The sequence below is a fragment of the Serinus canaria genome, chromosome 9, assembly GCF_022539315.1.
Source record: "Serinus canaria isolate serCan28SL12 chromosome 9, serCan2020, whole genome shotgun sequence".
In the NCBI taxonomy this organism is placed as follows: domain Eukaryota; kingdom Metazoa; phylum Chordata; class Aves; order Passeriformes; family Fringillidae; genus Serinus; species Serinus canaria.
The window spans coordinates 6597091-6616163 of record NC_066323.1 but is presented as its reverse complement, the minus strand read 5'-3'; the positions used below and the strand labels follow the sequence as shown (position 1 = coordinate 6616163).

At 43.6% G+C, this 19073-nt stretch overlaps 1 protein-coding gene across 1 annotated transcript in view; it reads left to right on the top strand.

Moving 5' to 3' along the window:
• Positions 1-248: 248 nt before the first annotated feature.
• Positions 249-19073, top strand: part of GNB4 (G protein subunit beta 4) — a 29804-nt gene continuing 10979 nt past the window's right edge. Inside the window, exons 1-2 of the mRNA XM_030227363.2 lie at positions 249-306; positions 16021-16120. Of these exons, the coding sequence (XP_030083223.1) occupies positions 16064-16120 (57 nt within the window). The 5' untranslated portion in view covers positions 249-306; positions 16021-16063. The remainder of the gene's footprint in view (positions 307-16020; positions 16121-19073) is intronic.

Below are 19073 nucleotides of genomic sequence, written 5' to 3'. Positions count from 1 at the left end.
CCTCAGTGTCACTCTAAGTGTCCCCCACCCGTGTCCCGTCCCTTACGGTTGTCACCCTCAGTGTCTCCATGCCCCGTATCCCCGTGTCCCAGGTCCCGTCCCTCACAGTTGTCACACGCGGGGTGACAGAAGCTCCGCCCTCAAAGGGCGTGGCGCTGTGCGCGCTCTGACGTCACGCAGCGCTGCCATGGCAACGGCCCGTCACGTTGTCCGGTCCATGCGGGCGGGGCGGAGCCGCTCCCGCCCCAGCAGCGCCATGGCGGCGGCTCGGTGACACCGCGCTCCGCGGCCGCCCGGACACCGCAGGTACCGCTGCCCGGGGACTGTCCCCGCGGCCGGGCTCTGCCGCCGGGTGGCTCCGCCCGTCCCCCGCGGCTCCGCGCGGCCGCCCCAGGGCGGTGCCCGGTCCCCCCGCGGCTCCGCTCGCCGCGCCGGGGCCGGGGAGCCTCGGCCGGGCGGGGCCGCGTGGGGTCTCGGGCCGCGCTTCCCGGCGCGGCGGCAGCGCCGGCCGCTCCCGCGGGACTGCGGGCGGGCGGGAGGCTCCAGTGCGCTTCCCGCCTGGACCGCGGAGCCCGGGGATGGGCTCGGCCCCAGCGGGGCGGGCTCGGGCTCGTCGGTCCCGGGGAGGTCCCGGTGCCGCGTCCGGCGCTGCCCCCGCGGGGCCGCCCGGGACCGCCGCGCCCGCCCCGCCCCTTGGGCGGCCCCATCCGCGGCGCCGGGGGGGGCATGGGCGGCACCACCGCAGCGCCGGGGGGGGCGGCAGGGAGGCAGGCAGGGCTCGGGCGGCGCCGCCGGCAGCGGCCCCAGCGCCGTGAGACCCCGGCAGGTGAAGCCCCGGGCAGGGAGAGCCCCGCGGGAGAGGGGTCGGAGCGAGGGCGCGGTCCCGTGGTCCGCCGACATCGGTGGGACGGGCGGGCGGCATCACCCGGTGCCGTCCCGCCCGTCCCGGAGCGCGGGCGAAGCGCCCGGGCTCCGCGGGGAAGAGAGGGGCCGGGGCAGGGCCGCGGAGCGTCCCTGAGGTGGTGCCGGGGACGGGGCGTGCGGAGGGAAGGAGAGACTCGGTGCCCCGGGCTGGGAGGTGAGGAGCGGGCGGGGCGGGGGCAGCGACCCCCGGTGCCGCCTGGTCCGGCTCGGTGACACACCGGGGCCGCTGGGCGCCGCGGTCCCTCCGGCCGCTGCTGCTCGGGGTCGGGGACAGCCCGGGTGGGCAGGGCAGGGCAGGGCCGGCTGGGCACAGCGCTCCGGCCAGCCCGGCAGCATCGGCTGGCCCGGCCCTGGGTCCTGTGTGTGCTGCGGGCAGCGCCCGGCGGCTCCCGGGCTGGGGAAGCTCCGCTCTCGGCTCTGTGCCTGACTAGAGGAGCCCAGCTCGCGTTCGGGGCTCCGCATTCCGTAAATCGGCTTGGTGGCGGGGTCTGTGACTGTCGTGCCTTGCGTGACTGTTGTAGCAAAGGTGAGTCGGAAGGTGCTCCTCGTCTTTAGGAAAAGTGCAAAGTCATTAGGTGCTTTTCTTGTCGTACTTCGTAGGTATTGCTCGTTTCCCCTTCCAGATTTATTTTGAATCTACTTTTTAAATTTTGCACTTGTTGCTGAGACTATCATCTTTGTTAATTTTTAGTTTGATTTCTGTTGGAAATTGTGAAAAAGATCCAAATTGCTACCAGCTATAGATGTGGTAGACTAGTTTATGCTGCAATATTATCTGAACTAATGCAAAATAAACCTCTGATCCATTCCCTCCTGTTAATTATACAGTTGAGGATGTTGCCTTTTATTAGGCTGGTTATTGTAGCTTGGAAAGTACATGATTTTCCAGGATGGTTTTCAGTTCTGAAATAGAAGCAGGGTAAGTCTCAAAGCTAAGTATGAGCTGAGGAAAAAAGTGCTTAATTTAATTAAGTATAATCAGTTTCTGAAGCAACAGAGGAGTGGATGCTTCTCTGCTAAGTGGAGAGTACTGGGGAAGGAAGGGGAAAGAATGGCAAAATGGTGTAGGGAGTGGAGACAGGTACCAGCCTGTAAAACCCGCTGTGACAGCACGGGGAGAAATGAAAACTGTTCTGTAGGAATAGCAGGGACATGAGTCTGCAAAGTCATGGGAGTGTTCAGAGGAAAACCTGAAGCTGCTTCCTGACTTGTATTAGAAATATGGGAAGTGATGTCAAAGATGGTCACTAACCTGGCAGCGAAGTGTCAGCTGCAGGAGATGCAGTTGCTGGTTAGAGCTGGGGGAAGTCTGGAGCTGTGCTAACAGAAATTATAACTATATCAACAAATTAAGATGAAACAAACCACATGACAAGCACGCACAGTCCTGAAAGTCTCTTAATGGGATGGGAATCTTCAGTGGGTTTTTTGCAGTGTTTGTGATTTCTAAGCATGATAGCTGTGGTGAAGTTAATTTGTGCTTCCAAAAACAGACTGATGTTATCTTGGAAGAAGGGGGCTAGGGAAATGAGGGAGATTGTAAGTGTATGGATATGTCTTGCTGTGTGTCTGCTCTGGCAAACTATATTTTGAGTTATTGTTTCTCTAAAATGAGCAGTTTTCACAGTGGATAATGTAGATGGGTTATACAGATTTAACAGGCTGAGAACTAAGGCTGCTATAACAGCATGTAGTATGTACCTTTCACCTGTTAATCATGAAAAAAATTGAGTTTCAGGTTACAGATGTATTTTTCCCTCTTCTATATTGTTAAAGTACTACAGCAAATAGCTGCTGCTCTATCTACTTCAGCCCTTTCCTGAGTGCTTGGAAAGTTGGTCTTGATTAACTGCTCAGGTCATTTAAATCTTAAATAAAAAATTGTTGGCTCTAGATGTTGTGTGTTATATTTATGTTGGATAATGAAACTTTCAACTGTATTTTCATGTTGCTTAGTTGAGGACTGATGCATCTCGTGTTTAATTTGTCCAAGTATTTTAATTTTTAGGTTTCTAAAGAAAAACGTAGGACTCAAAAATCTTACTAGAAGACCTTGCAAAAATATTTTTGAATGAAGAACTGTGTAGTTCTCTCCTGGACCATTATGGAAAATGGCACAAAATTTATGAATATAAGATTTTGAAGGTGAATAAGAAATACAAATAAAAAAATCCTCACAGTATCTAGAGAAGTGATCGTCTTCAGTTACTCTTCTTTTCTGCCAGAGTCTTTAATTTATGACTGTTGTGTTACTGAAGATAGTAATTTATATTTTTTTAATATCTCAGAAGTGACTTTGACATGTCTTATCAAACTAGTAAGAAATGCAGAATCTCTGAGCTTGACGTGCAGTGCATGCTCCTGGAAGGTAAATACTTTGGGACAGTGATAATGCAGTGATTGTGTTCTGTACTTAGCACTGTCTGGAAATATCAATGCTCAGATTAATGCAGCTCCCCAGTGCCTGGAACTGACTGTTTAGAAAGTGTGCATAGTACTGCTAATCAAGAAAACATTTTCTAAGTTCCACCAATTTTTTTCTCTATTCTAATTGGATGCAAACCTGTCACTTACTTCATCTTTGGAAGTGTATAATTAAATTTAGTTGTTATTGTTTTGTTCTTGTATGCAACTTCTGTGTTTTGCAACCCAGAGTTTTGTAATAGAATTTACATGAAAGATCTGAAACAGAACTACAGCAAATGCTCCTGAAAAACACGGAATGTGTGCTGTTCTCTTGAGGCTGTGCTTTGGTACCTGGTGTTGGTGTACAGGAATTCATGGAGCTTTCTGGATAGCAGAAGCAGGGCTGCCCTGAGCTGCAGATTTAATTAAAGGATGGCACTGCTCAGGGATGGGGTCGTGTCTTCAGCAGTGTTTGAATAACAGAGCTGGGTTTGCAGAGAGCCTGAACCAGCAGAGCAAGAGGGGGAGCTGATGGATGCTTTGAGTGAATGTCAGCTTGGATGCCACCAGTGACACTGGGTGTGCAGATAGATCACTGTGAGTCACTGGAGTTACTGTGGGGCAGTGCCAGAGAGCTGGGCTGAGGGTTGATGAGAGCCAGAATCAGCACAACTGCAGATGGACGCTGGCTGGCCAATACTTAGGCAGTTCATTGAAGATGGTTTCATTTCCTTTGAGGTGTCTGGGCTTCCAAAAGTTTGAGAAACGCTGACACACACTAAGCCAGGTTTTGATTCAATTACTGTAACTCTTGCGATCTCTTGCCTTCCAGAAAGGCTTAAATTGGAAAGAATGGGAAAGATGGAAGTGTCTGATTGTAGTGTAGAGCAAAAGGGACTCTCAAGTGCCACCTGTTACATAAAATTAGTTCTTTGGGGCAAAACAGGTTTGACAATTCACAGGAGCTATTTTCCCCCTCCTTCTTATGTTAGAGCTCAGACAACTATTAATCATATGGATTTTCATTGTAAGCCAAATGTTTGAGTCATTGTGAATCCCAGTGTTTTGAAACATTAAAAGAGCTGAGTAATGTTAACATTGAAATTATTTTATAAGGTTTTAATTTTCAAATGGGGTGGGGAGGAGAACAAAATGAAATCATAAAATCAATCCCAGGATTGAATGTGCTTCTTAAATGAGATTGGTCTTGGAGCTACTTTCAGTGACAGTCTTGGCAGCTTTACAAGAACAAATCACCTCATTGCAATCAGCAGTGGGAACTCTTGGACCTGCCTGGTTTGTTTTCATCAGGCAGACATTAATTCAGGTAGTCAGCATCTAGTCTAGCACAGAGCATCCAAGCAGTTTCAGGATAACCTGATGATTTAATTATTTTTGGATTATTTTTTGTATATGGCTTTCCTGATATATATATATATAGAGTAATTATTTCTAACATAAATTGCATTTGTGTAATTTTATGTTTATATATTGAAATGCAATTTGTGTGGTATTTGTGTGCATTTGAAGTCTTGCATTAAAATTAAAGATGCTCTTTTATGATCTGTTGTTGAAACGTGATATTTAAAATTGGTCTGTTTAAAAGAAATATTTGATCCGAGTATTTTCCTGGTGACCCTTTGTGTCATAATTGGTTGCTTTAGGTGATTGTTCATACAAAACTTGTTTTAGTTATTGATTTAAGTTGAGCTTAGTTGTTACTGAGCTGAAAAAAGTATTCAGCTTCTACGTATAGATGTTATGCTTGTCAAAATCTGATTTCACACACTAAATTTAGTGTGTACCTAGTGATTTTGGTCAGTGTTGATGATTTGACTTAAAGATTTTGACAATGCAATGTAATGTCACTAATTTTTTTTACTAAAAATTAGTAAATTGGAGTACACTAGGTTTTAATTAGTTAAATTCTATAAGAGCTTTCTCTCCCCGCAGAAGGTATGAATTAGGTTTAGGACCTTGTGTTTATTCTGTGTTGCTGTTGAGGAGTCAAACTGGAGCCCTTCCCTTTGCTTGTGCATGGTGCTGGTGGGAAGATCAAGTTTTGTTGTAATCTCAACATTAGGCACGATAAAGCAGAGTTAAAAAACCAGCACAGCAAAGTTTCCATGACAGCATGAAGTCCAGATGCCCTAGAATTTCAAGAAATTAATCATGACGTTAGTACCATTTTCCTTCCATTGAATGGTAGGAAGGACACAGCAGGGGGGTTGGGTACTCCTGACAATCTCAGGGAGAAGAGCAGTGGTCCACAGGGAAGTGTTACAGCTTTTTATAGGACACTGAATGCCTATTTTCAGTCTCACTGGCTGACACTTGTTGGACAAGAAACTTCTTCATTGCTTTTTCAAGTAGTTTTAATACAAAGTGCCTAAATGCAAAATTAATTAAAAGTATAGAGAATGAGATGGCCCAGAAATAAAACTGTGGCTTTGGTGCTACAAACACAACCTTAATTTCTAAGACAGGCACCAGAAAAAGGGGAGACTCCTCTTTTGTCTTGGAAGCATCCCAAAAGAGGGAGCTGGATTATTTATTTATTTTTATACAGCAAAATAAAAATAAAATTCTGGTCCAGAGTAAATGTCCTGTAAGTGAGTATTTGATGATGTGAGTGCTTGACTGCACTTGCCCACACTTTAGGAAAAAGCAGCTAATTTGGAAGGTCAAGTAGCCAGAGATGGGAAATGATCATTGCTTTTTTTTTCCCTGTTCATCTGTTACACATTTTTACACATGCAGATAGATGGGCATCAAAAGCCAAACATGGACTTTGAGAAGGGATGGAGTGAAGAAAGTTGACTTTTCCTGGTGGTGCTGCTTCTGAAGCTCAAGGAATTCTCTGTTCTCAATCTCTACAGAAACCTCATGGCCCTGAATTGTAGAGCTCTGATAACTGTGACAGGATGAGCTGAAAGGCCAGCAGCCTTAGCAAACAGCTGAATTGCTGCAGAGTTTCAGAGCTGTGCCCGTGTTTGCCTTTTCAATGAGTCAGGTATCTTTGGCATGGAGCTCCTGAGCAGGAGCTCAAGAATCTCCAGCCACTTTCACCAATCCATCAGTCACCATTGCTGAGAAAAACTCAAGTGGTGAAATGCATATCTCAAACATTAAACCTAAAAGGCTTCCAGGAGGAGCAGTGTCTGCTCTGTGGTGAGGGCTAGAACAGATGGATTGAGCTGAGCTGCTGACCTGGCTGACCATGACTGAGACATGGAGGGAGAATTTACAGCAACAGAAGTTCCAGTGGCTTGGAAAGACCCTTGAGCAAAGCAGGTTGTGGAGCCATGGGCTCTCTCCTGGCCATGGTGCCTGACTGATTATTCCTGTCTATAACCTTAGGCTTTGTCTCCAGAGGGGAATTCTGCTATTTATAACCTAGTGAGCATCATGCGTTCATAAAAAAGTTTTCATATAAAAAATAAAAAAGTTACACTTTGTGTAAGACTATTACAGGTGGGAATCAATACTGTGCTTCTTTGAAACAACTGTTTGTTTCTCTTTTATCCTCTTCTGTTGGAAACTTAATCTGGGGCCATTTTCTTTCCAGGCAGATATGTAATTTCTGACTTTGGACCAGTTAAAAATTCCTTCTACAAAGACAGCCTTTGTTTTGAGAACCCTGCAAGTGTGTAGATAATTAGGAACACAGTGCTGCTGATTTCCTTAACATAATTTCTTTCTTCAGTATTGCATGTTGTATCTTCTTTAGTAAGTGTTTGAAAACAGACATCACTGCTTGAGAAACACCAAAAGCACTTCCAAAGAGTGTAGATTAGATGTATCAGTCTCATCACAAGTGGTACCAGAAATGGCTACGCAGCCCGTGTGCTATTAATCCTGTATTTGCAGTAATGGGGGTGACAAAACAGTACATAGGGTTTTTACTTCCTAGCATTGGATTTCTGATCATTCTGTAGTGTGAGGTTTTTAGTAGATTTTTTTGAAGTATATGCATGTCATATAAATGTGAATCTTAAATTTTTTTTTTTTTAGAAAAGCCTACTAAGATAGCCTGAACTCTAATCTGGAAGAGAACTTAATTTTCATGGCTTCAAATCACAAGTAATTGACCAGAAATGTATTGTGAACCAAAAGCAAAATTAAAATGAGACCTGAGGGCAGTAGTTTAATCTGCCCTTTGGATAATTGGTATTTAAGAAAGCTGAGATGTTTATATTGCCTTGTTGTGCAGTGAAAGGGTGCAGCTGTAAGCTGTGTTCAGCTGGGGGTGATGAGCAGCACATAATGCCTCGCTGTGACTGCGGTACCAAGGGAGTGCTGGGTGGGGAGGAGGGAAGGGGCTGGGGACCATGCACCATCAAATGCATGGCTTCTTCTGATGGTACATCTGAAAGGATATAGTGTGTGTGTGTGTAACTGGTACTGCTGGGCTTTCTGCTCCTCAGGAGAGTCAGAATGCTCCACTTGCAAAAACTGTCAGCCGGAAATTATTGCAGGCAAGTGAACAGTCATCTGAGATGAATGGAGGCACTTTTCCTGTAGACACCATAGTTTCTCTTAATGTGTATCTTCTCCATTGACTTTAAACCTCAAATTTTCTGTGCACTTGGTGCTTTTTATGCATGCTGTGCAGTCTGCTTACTCTCAGATAACAGGAGGCTGCTTCAGTAATCTTTTGTGCCTGTAGGTGCCAGACCAGATTTTATATGCATAGCACTGCATGGCCCTACTTGATGCCACTTCAGTAAATACCAATGCATTAGCCCCTTAAAAAAATCCAAAGTCAAACTTGCTTAGAGATGGATTTAAATGTAAATGAGGGTCTTTCAGAATGACTTTAAATTGTCGCTCTGCAGTACACTTTTCCTACTAAAATGTTAAAATGGCTTCTGGGTATGGCTGGGTATTTGCAGAGACAGAAGCCCTCAGCTCACTCCGTATGTGTCCACCTGTCTGTCCCCAAGGAAGAAATTGGACTGGAATCATCTCTGTCTTCTTACTTAGGGTTATATCTTTCTGCTTCATTAAGATCTTTCTTGCCATTTCTTACATGTTTTGAATTGCAAAACCAATAATAATTTGTTCAGTGATGGAGTGTCCGGAGGTCAGTGAACCAAATTTTTACTGTGGAATCATTATTATAGTCACTAAAGACAAGATCATTTGAATTTGTCATGTAGTTCTGTTTGCAGGGAGTGTGATAAAAATAAATCTGTGCTTATGTACCAAAACATTTTGACCTGGAAACGAACATAATGAATATAAGATGCAAGAATGTTAATTTTGGAAAAATCACTGTTGGACTGTGAAATATTCATGACTAAAAAATTCCTTCCTTCCTGTGCTTTTCTCAGCCTTATGCTTAACGCTGAATTTCTTGAGGTTTTTTTTCTAGAATCTAGGATGTGTGGGTTAAGAAGAGTAAGGCCTTTTGTGTGTTTTTTATGAAAGTATTTGGCTTAGACTTCATCTGGGTCTTAGAAATAAACTCTCATATCTCTGAGCTTAAGAAACCAGTCTCATGAGCTGTCAGCCAAATCAAGGGTAACAGTCTCATGTCAGGAATTTTTTTTTTTACTAGTAAACTTAAGAATCACTTCAATTTCTAAACTGATTTCCTTTGTCTGTTTTTTGACTGCTGTCAACAAGGTCGGTGTTTGTTGGTCTGTTTGTCCTCCATGGAAACCATCATCAAACCAGTCACCAAAACCAACATGGGCTGTGCCCTGGTGTGCTGGGGCTGGTCCTGTGGAACCACAGAGTGGTTTGGTTTGGAAGGGGACCTTGAAGATGCCCCAGTTCCAGCCTGGCCCCTGTGGGTTCACTCTGAGCCAAGTGATGGCTTTGAGATGCAGCAGCACCATGGGACGTGCTGGAGCTGCTGCTGCCTCTGCTCCCCTCTGGCTGAAAAACTCCAGGGTGATGTTCACAGTGCTCAAGTCTGAAGGCAAATGCAAAGGTGTAAATTCTCTTCATAACTCCAAGTAGTTCTTTTGGTGCATAGAAGTGTTTTGATGTGGCAGGCTTTATTTCAAAGTCTTGTTAAAATCCCTGGTTGAGTGTGTACGTGTGTATAAAATGGCACATATTTCTGCTCTTTATGATGAGTGGGTCTGAGGTGTTTTGGAGAAGGGAGGAAGGAGCAATATTTGTTGCCTTGAAACTGCTGGTGCCTCCCGGTTGGTGGGTGGGGTTGTGTTCCTGATGTGACTGCTCAGGGCATGTGAGCACACCAAGAGGTGAGACTTGAATCCCACTCATCTCAGTTTGCTGGAGTCTCTTTTGTGACCTCCCCATCCCAGCTGTCCATGCAGTTTTTGAGCACACCCATCCATTGGTCCCTTAGAATTGGGGATGGTATCTCTTAGAGGAATGGGTGTCTAAGAAAGTTCTGCTCATACCCTTCCTCTCGAGAGGCGTTGGTTGATTATTTCCTGTTTTTGTACCAAAGCTATAATGGAGACATATCACTTTAAAACACTTCCAAAATGTGCAGAAGTGCAACAATAGCACTGACCTCAGCGAGCAAGGTCACACCCAGGCTGCTTCCTGTTTTCTTCTTGGGGAGACCAGAGGCCCTGAGCACGGGAGAGCTCTCCTTTGCATCTGCCTGGAGATCGGAAATCAGAGCAGCAAATCATTCCTTCTGACAAAATGAACATAAGAAAATCTTGAGGAAAAGATTCAGTTCGGATTTCCAGGCTCATTTTCTCAATTGTAACTCTTTTTTTTTGAGGGAATAACCATTATTTTCTTACTTAACTGGTGTGTGTAAGATGTTCTGCAGTTAGTGCACTTCTGAAAACATACATTAAAGATAAAGAAAGGAGGGAGATACACTGAAGAGGTTTGAGATGAGAGATAAAGACCAAGGTACACAATGGGGCAATTATAGCCCTTACATACTGTTATTTCAACTTATCCCAGTATTATTCTCCTGGGATTCAAGTATTAGTTGACCAATATAAAAGGTCTTTGCTTTGTTGTCTTTGTTTATTGATGCAGTACTGCTACAAGTCAGAACAAAGAAGGCTTGGGAGAATGGATAGCTGGAAAGGGCTTTGAGAAACAAAGGAGAGGCAGCATAGGCCCAAGGTATAGTAAAAAAAGCCATTAAATGTTTCATTTTCCTCAGCGCAGAGCTGAGTGTATATGTTGTTCTCAAACAGCTCTACCATAGAAAAAATATTGTGTAAAATTCCACCTGAAATAGTTGCAATATATGAAAGTATGTAACTGCAGCACAGCATTAATGCATTTACTTTTCATTACTGTTGTGCAGGTAGAGATTTCACTTGATGTAAGGCTTTGTCCACTGCATCCAGGTTTGTAGATTTTGAATATGTCAAATCCATTCTCTTCAGGCTGTAAGAGATAGAACCTCTTTTTGTTCTTCTGTATTCATGGCTTTGGGGAGACATAAATGAGTGGGCAAAGCTGCCAAAGTCTTGTTTAGTGTCACTAAATGAAGCAATGTTTAATCAAAACCTTCTCTGGCACATCCTGAATATGTAAAATGTTGGTCTGTGTGTGCTGTCAGGGCTCAGCTCCAGAGCCAGAACCCGTTGTCCGCAGCCTGAGTGTCTGAGTTAGCAGTGTATCTCCCTTGAGAGAGCTGGAGTGTTCCTTGGTGTCTTTCCCCTATAGTTAGTCAAGTGTTGTAGTTAGCATTCCTTATGTGTAGCCACCTCTGTGATCTCTAGTAGGGATGATCACATGAAAGCCATGTGGAACCTCCTTTCTCCTCCTGTCTGTTGATCACTTTAAGATCTTGCTGCATAGGAGTTCAACCTCAAAACCTGAGGTTGATACATGTAGGTAAGCACTCATTTCAGTTCTAAAGCATTGATTTTTTGATACAAAATGAAATTCTTACTTAAATAGCTGTCTGAAAGCTCTTAAGAATCCAGTCAAATCCAGACTGTTCTTTCTGCAGTCCCTTTAATCTCTATATATTAGGCACGGAAATAGCAAACCTTTGTTGTGGGGAGGGGCATATTTACACTTCTCTAGTAACTCTTGCAGAGAAAATCGTGTTTTTCCAGCCACAGGGTTTTGAGTCCACAGGTTGCAGAGAGAGTACTTTGGAGACAAGACCCTGGGGTAGTTTGTCTCTGCCTGCCTGTATAATGAAGAATTAAACTCTAAGCAAATGATGCTGCTACTGAATCAGGAATAGTGTAAGGAGTAATTTATCTGTGGAGAGCTAAAGCCTGGCAGTGGCTTTCCTGGCACTAGATATACTGTGGAATCTGACTTAGTTAATACGTTGCCTTGGGAGGCACTTTATTTTGGTGTCAGTAAATTCACTTGTACCAGTGTGCTGAGGAGAAATTGCACTGAGGTGCAGTTCAGCCTACAAATGACTGAGGGCAAGGATGTGCCTCCCTGTACACCAAGTCATTGCTCACAACGAGCTCCCTGTGCTGCTGCTTCTGATGGAAGCATCTTGTGTTCTTGGCTCCATTTCCTGCTGGTTTGGGTGTCCTGCAGTGGCACACCCTTGGCTACCAAAGGTGCTAAAAGGTTTTTCCCTGTCCTGTTGTTCTTCCCCTCAAGGCCTCAGCAGGTGGAACTGTTCATAGTTCATGGTGCCCATCATGAGATAGATTTGAAGAGAAGCATCTGACCTCTTTCATCAGAGGTGCTACCTCTGAGTGCTGAAAAGCAGATGCCACAAGTATTCTGCATCTGAGCAAACTCAGAATATTTTTTCTTTGATTCAACATTTATTAAAACTGAATAGGTCAGGGAAGTAGACATCACATTACCCCCAGTCTCCTGAGATGGCAGGAGGAATCCTCACTCACTCTTTCTACCAATACAAGAGCTGATGGCTTTGCTGTGTATGTGACCAGGCATGGTACATTGGGCTCCTGGGGAAATTTGTATTTGGAATAAAGATTTTTCCAGGCTGTAAAGCTGCGTTCCTCCAGGCTGTGGTATTTTGATCTTGGAGGGGAGAGTGAAGAGGCACTGTGTCCTTTGTAACCCAGTATGGGTTGGTGAGGAATCCTCTGAGGTTTTCAGTAATTTGTATGAGGAAAAATCTGCAGCACAGCAATCACTTCTGTTCTTGGCAATCCTTGTAAGCCCTGCCAAAGCAGTCCCAGCATTTCATCTGATAAAACCCAAGTTGTTTACCTGATGCCTGGTAGCACACTTCAAGGTTGTGGTGGTGTCTTGCTTCTCTGCAGTGAGGACAGGTTTGTAGGATGCAGCCTCTGCTTTGCCAGTGCTGCCAAGCATCTCAGTTCTGTGTTCTTATGTGCTTCACTGCTCACCTCATTGGTAGGCTTAGAAACAATATAACAGCAAGTAAATCTAGTCTGGGTAATGGTCTTTGCACATAACTACCTCTCTGTAACCATACTGCTGGAGCGTCAGAAATATTAAAACAGACACAGATGCATCCACCAGTTCCAAGCTTCCAAGCATGTGCTTATCTTCCTGTGTTGGAGTTGTGAGTCTGGTGACATCAGTAGGATGTTCCCACAGGGGGTTGACAGGAGTTCAGAGATACTGCTTGCAGAGTTAGTGTGAATCTGGAAATGCATCCGTGAGAGCTTCCTCCCTACCCACTCAATTTCTGTAGCTTCCTGTGGGCACATGAAAATAGTGCTTGAAAAAAAAGGAAAAATCCCAAGTGGAAGCATCTTTCTCCCAGTTCTGCTAAATAATTAATGGTGGGGGATGATCTGAACACACAGGCCTTTGCATTGGGAGCTGCTGCCAGGCAGTGCAATGCTGTTGGATACACTTCAATTTAATAGTTGAACTGCACTTAGTTTGTTTACTGTAGTATCTTGGTGTTTATACATAGCTTAATATCTCAGAGTTGGTTGTTCAAATGCTGTCTACTGGAAAGGAACTTTAATGCTTAAAGCTAGAGTGAACCAGTTCTAAAGTGAGCCTGGGTTTTGTGAAGTGTGTGCTGGTTTGAAGGCAGCTCTCTGCTCACTGAGGTATAGCTTGACCTTGAACCACTGACACATTTCTACTGAGCAGTAAAGCTTGAGGCTTTGCAGATTTAGAGCATGCTGGTGCTGCTAGGGCTCTTCCACTGCTAAAAGTTTCTTTCAAAAATATGAAGGATCATTATTCTTTTATTTGCTTCAGAATTATTTTTAAACTAAAGACGTGTGGGTGAGTGAGAAGGCTTCTGGAGTTTGTGCATGTGGGAACTTGGAGCAGTGTGGCACAATTTGAAGCTGTGAAGTTTAACAGCTGTGCAGCTGCTGGTGCAGCTTGGTGCAGAAATGGCATTAGTGGTGAACAGTGCTGATAGGAGTGACATTAATTAATATTAATTTTATGTGCAGAATTGTCTTTGAATGCCAGTGCAGTGCTATAGCCCATTCTCAAGTCTGCTCACAGCTTTACCTATGAATAGAAAAATACCCTAACTTTGTGTGCTTGTGACTGGCCATGCGTGCTTCCAGTTGTGAATAATGTCACTTTCTTTATGATCAGTAATTCATGTGAGAATTTGAAGTGACTGTCTACAAAGCACTGAAATGGTGGCACAGCACAGGGCAGAAGCTGACTTCCCTTCTCAGAAAATTGGAGATACATCAACTTCCCTGCTAGGAATCTTCATCTCCTGTTAAAAATAGCACACAAGACTAGTAAGCATTGGCAGGCAGCATGGCTGGCTGGCTTTAGACCTTTGAGACCATTGTTTTGTCTGTGTTACCTTTGAGTAGGTTCTGGAATCAAAAGGGAAAATCATACTGAAAAGGTTAATTTGGCACTGTCAGAACTCAAAGTGGGGCTGTGTTTCATAGAGGTATCCCCATTAAAGGCATTAAGATTGTAATTAAATTTGATAGCCTATAAAGGTGTGTGATTAATGCATGTGCTAAAGTCATGTTTTTAATGCTTAATCTTTAAAATTTGACACGAGTGTTGATGGCTTGTATGTTACGCCTGCTGTGCATTCCCCAGTGTTACATACTCTGGGCTGCTGAAAAAGGAGCACAGTAGGAAATGGAGAAATCTCCTCAAGAATTCCCTTATGAATTACAACATCTTTGTAGTTGAACAGAGCACAGGTTTAAGGAAGGGAAGTGTGTGAACCTCACAGTTTGCTTGCACGTAGCTGGAAATACTAGTTAGAGTATTTCATCATCCTCACTGATGAGGATGTATTTTGATTTGGAGATGATCCAACTTAATGTGTGTTTGTGAGCTGGTTCTGAAATAGACTTGAAGTGATACCTGTGGGAAGCACAGAGATTGAAAGGAAGTAGATGGATAATTAGTGAAGATACTTTTCTTCTTGAGAAGCAATAAACTTTGTAGTTCTCAAACACTTGTATAAACTGTTAGTCCAGGGATGATTTTTTTATTACAAATTGCTTTGAACCAAAACTTCTCACTCTTTTAAATTTGTGAGTGTGGTGTTTTATAGATGGAAAAAACCTTTCCAGAGTCAGTCTTTTAGAGCACCTCACTACTGAACTGCAGAGAACCAATAGCCAGACCAAATAAAGGGGTTTCCCCAGAGGTCTGCAGCTTACCAGACACACTGTGACCTTTTTTCCTCTGGGTTTTTGTCCATTTTTCAGTGGACTAAATAGGAAACATAGACTAAGGTTTTGAATAGGTTCTTCTTCCTGCTTCTTTTCCTTCCTTCCTCAATTTTCATTTTGTGAGCAGTAGTCTGACTTGTCTGTCTTCTCCTACAAGCTAGAAGTGTTTTGGCTTTTTATATAATGTCGTGGGACCACTATTATCACCTTTCTGGTGTGCATTTTCTGTCATGAAAAAATTACAAATAAGTGCCTGGCTTGTCTGTGAGCAATTTACTTGCTGATGTTGCTTTCATTGCAAGGATTTTGAAGTCTCCATGTGTGTAGACATAGAATAGACTTAAGAGGTCTCTAGTGGTGTTTGACTGCACTGCTGTGCTAGGGATAAAAACCTGAAAATTGATCTGAGGAAACTTTGTTCAACACACTGAAAAAAATCAAATGCAAAAATATGATTCGAAAGAAAAGTTACTAACCTAAAAGTGTGTGCTCTTACTTTTAATTGATATTTTTATTAAGTTGGCTTGGAGTCCTCATTCAGATGACAACTGCTTTAGGGAGCAGAGGGCTGTATCAGTGCAAGGATGCCTCTAGGGAGGGTTTGGTTTTTGTTATCCCTTCTCACTCTGTGGCTGCTTTTGAAATTGAAAGATCATTGTGTTTTGCCTGAAAAAATACAAGAAAAAAAGTGGAGAGAATCTGTTATTTCTGCTGTAGTCTAGGATTCAAAAATTTCATCTTGAATTAAAACCAAGCCTGCCCTGGATGTGCTGTGCAAGGTGGCTGTATCACAGCCCTGCTGAGCCCAGGGGTAAATACAGGGGGCACCTGCAGCCCCATCCTGGGGCACAGACTGACAGAGATTTCTGGGCGGGGGAGCAGGGAGCTGCTACAAAACAGGTTTATAAAGTACAGTGGGTGGTTCTGTTGACAGTTGCTTTTGTATTTAAAATAGACTTCACTTAATTCTGCTTCTCGTGGTAATTCAGGAATTGAAATCACTTAGGTCTTGCCAAATTCATTAACACAGTGTACTAAAGGGAATGTCTATTTGGAAGCCTTTCTAAAAGTAGAATAAAAATAAATATATACACAGATTCTTCGGTTTTTTGTTATGTTTTTTAAAGAGGAGAAAAATAACTTTCAGTATCTTTTTCTTCCCTCTTCTTGGCAGGTTTTCTTCACCAGTGGAGTGTGAGAAATAGAGGCTGAAGAAGATGAGTGAGCTGGAGCAGTTACGGCAGGAGGCAGAGCAGCTGCGAAACCAAATCAGAGTAAGAATTGTGAATTGCTGATTTTCCATGCCAAAGCTCCTCCTTTATGGGAACAAACTGTAAAGATCTATCAGTTGTTCCTTTTTAACTTGTGCAGAGCTTAAAATATTTTCAGAATATTTGAGTAAAAATCAGAAAAGCCATTGGTATAATGAAGTAAATACGTAGTATTTCTTGAACAAAATGTTTTATTTCCTGTTGAAGTTTGCTGACTTTTGGTGCTAGGGGTGTATGTGTTTCTGCAAGTTTTATGTTCTGGGTTTTTAGAAACAGAAGGGAGCAGCAAACTTATAGAACTTAGGCATGACAAGTTTGGCTTAAGGGTCTTGGAAGAGCTTGGTCCTGGGCTAAAAGTGATGCCTGAGGTTAAAGCAGGGAGTGTGAGAGAGCCTTCCAGAGTGGATGTCATTTCTACAAACACTGTTTCTTGGCTTCCTGTTGAGTGTATTTTTATTAAATGCTGATGCCCCATACAGGCTATTTTTTGGTTGTCTTTACTCAGTGAAGATAAACCAAGCATGAGCTCTCATGCCCAGAGTTAGTTTTCCAGGAATCTTCTGCAACGTGAATTATATGTCAGTGATACAGTTTTCAGTAAAGTATAATAAGGATCTTCAAAGTCTGTTTATTTTTCATCAAAATTTTCAAAGCATGAAGCATTCATAAATCTGATTTTTATGGGAATGGCTTATTTGCAAACATTCCTATCAGTGAAGAATACAGGTTTCTTGGAATATGTTGCATGCACAGAGGCTTTTTTTAGCATGGCATGTGCTGGCAGCAGTTGCTGTGTGGTGTCTCCTGAGAGGTGTGAGGCTGCTGGGTGGTGTCAGCCAGGTGCTGAACACACTTGGTGTGTCAGGGCTGTGCTGGGGGCAGGTGCTGCTCATTCAGAGCCATCCAGGGGTGGCTCTGTGTCCTCTTCTCACTTCACACACTGTGGAACCACAAGGTAGAGATCAGGCAGTGCTGTGCCACTGTGCCCCTTCCACCAGCTCTGTAGAGGATACAAGTAAATTTTTAGCTTAAAATACTATATTTTATTGTAAGCTTTATTGCAGAATTATACTGCTAAAAGGGGTACATAATTTTTCAGTTCTTCCTCTTATCATGATGTTATGTTGAGGGGAGCCAGTTAAGTCTTTGTTCAGTCTTGGTAATCAGTGAGTCTGGTTTCCTGCAAAGCTGTGGGAAGAAAGAGCTACAAGGCAAGTTGGAGGGCTTAGAGTGTGCTGCAGGAATGTTTGCTTACCTTTTAAATTTTGGAGCGCAGAAATGTGATGGACTCTTGGGTTATTCATAGGCTTAGTGCAGGAAGTTGGAACAATGAATTGTCAGATATCTGTCAGATGGCTTGGTGGTTAAAATTAATTCCTAGTTCTGTCTGTAATGAAGTTCCCATGTCACACATGTGTCCTCATTGTGAGAACTGAGGTTGAGGATAATTATTTTTAGAAGTGTTGCTTACTTGGCACAGTGTCTTTAAACCAGAAATTTTGGACAAATAACACTATATTTTAAAAAATACAGGTAGTTGGGGGAAAAAAATGCAATCTGAAGTGTGTGCTAGGAAAGTCTGGGGGCTGCGCACTGATCAAGCAGTTGGATTTTTTCTCACAAATTTTGCATTGTCTTGCTGCATGAACTGAGAAAAATCTGCAATTACATAAAGGAGGTTTTTTATGTTTTGACACTAATGATTATGTTGTGGTGATGCATATGTAGAAACACAGTTTCAAGGTAAGAATTAAAATAGCCTGTTGAAACTCTCCTTTTCCTGCAGTTTGGCCAATTGTATGGCAAGTATTAGCCTCAAATCTAGGAGTTGCTAATAGCTCGCTCTTAAAGAGCAAAAAAGCTTTGTGTCATTCAGACTGCATTCAGAATTCATTTTATCAGACTGCATTCAGAATTCATTTTATGTTGAACATTTTCAACTATTTCAGGACAATCAAACAAGTAGTCATTTGAAATCCAGTGTGTTTCTTCCTGTGGATGAAATAAGTCCTGAGTGCTAAGAGATTTGCTGCTCTGGTATTTTAAACCCCTCCTGATTCCAGACGTCAACATTTTATAAATATTTCTACAGTTCAGACATTATAAAAATAAGTTGAGATGACTTAATCCACTCTCAGGCTTGCTTTTTGGGAGGAGAGCTATAAAGGGTGGTCAAAATAAACATGCACTTAAGAAATGTTAAAGTTGCAATGTCAAGTAACTCTCAAGCAAGAGCTTGAAAAAACTTGAAGATCCCAGCCTGATCATGTTGAGGCAGATCCAAAATGTGCAAGCAAATGTTTCTGTTCCTGCTCTCAAAGGGACAGACTGAACAGTCTGCACAGACTGAACTTTGGAGGGACACACAAAGTGCTGGTGAAGAGGCACCATCGTTTTTGGGTGGCTGCTTTGCTGGTTGCACAAGGTGGAGAAATTTCCAGGAGTTGAGAGGGTTCTGTGGCTGCTCCTGGTGATGGTTTTAACTTCAGTTCGTGCTGCACAGCTCCTGCCTAACTTCAAGCCCATTTAAGCCATTTTGTCAAAAGAAGGAGCTGGCCATACCTGTTTGTGTGTGCTGGGAGGGGGCCCTGAGCTGCAGGAGAGCAGCACAGTCACTGCTGTGACTGAAACCAGGTCATGCACAATCTGTGTTGCAGGGGAGGCTCAGTGGAGGTCACCTGTGCCGGGGGTTCAGTCTGGGACTGAATTACACAATGAAAGTCAAGTCTGTTTTCTAGGTCAGGTTGAATCATATGCAGGAAACAAGTCCTGTGTCCATAGTCTGAGATAAGGAAAAACCATGGAGTGTCTGTGTGGAGATCTGAGCACCACCCATTCCATGAAATGGCTGAGGGTGTCACTGGGCCATTTTTCCCCCTCAATTTGTGTCAAGTACATCACCACTAAGCTTTGGTGATCCTGCTTTCTGTCCTGCTCCTGGGATCCTGCCTGCTGA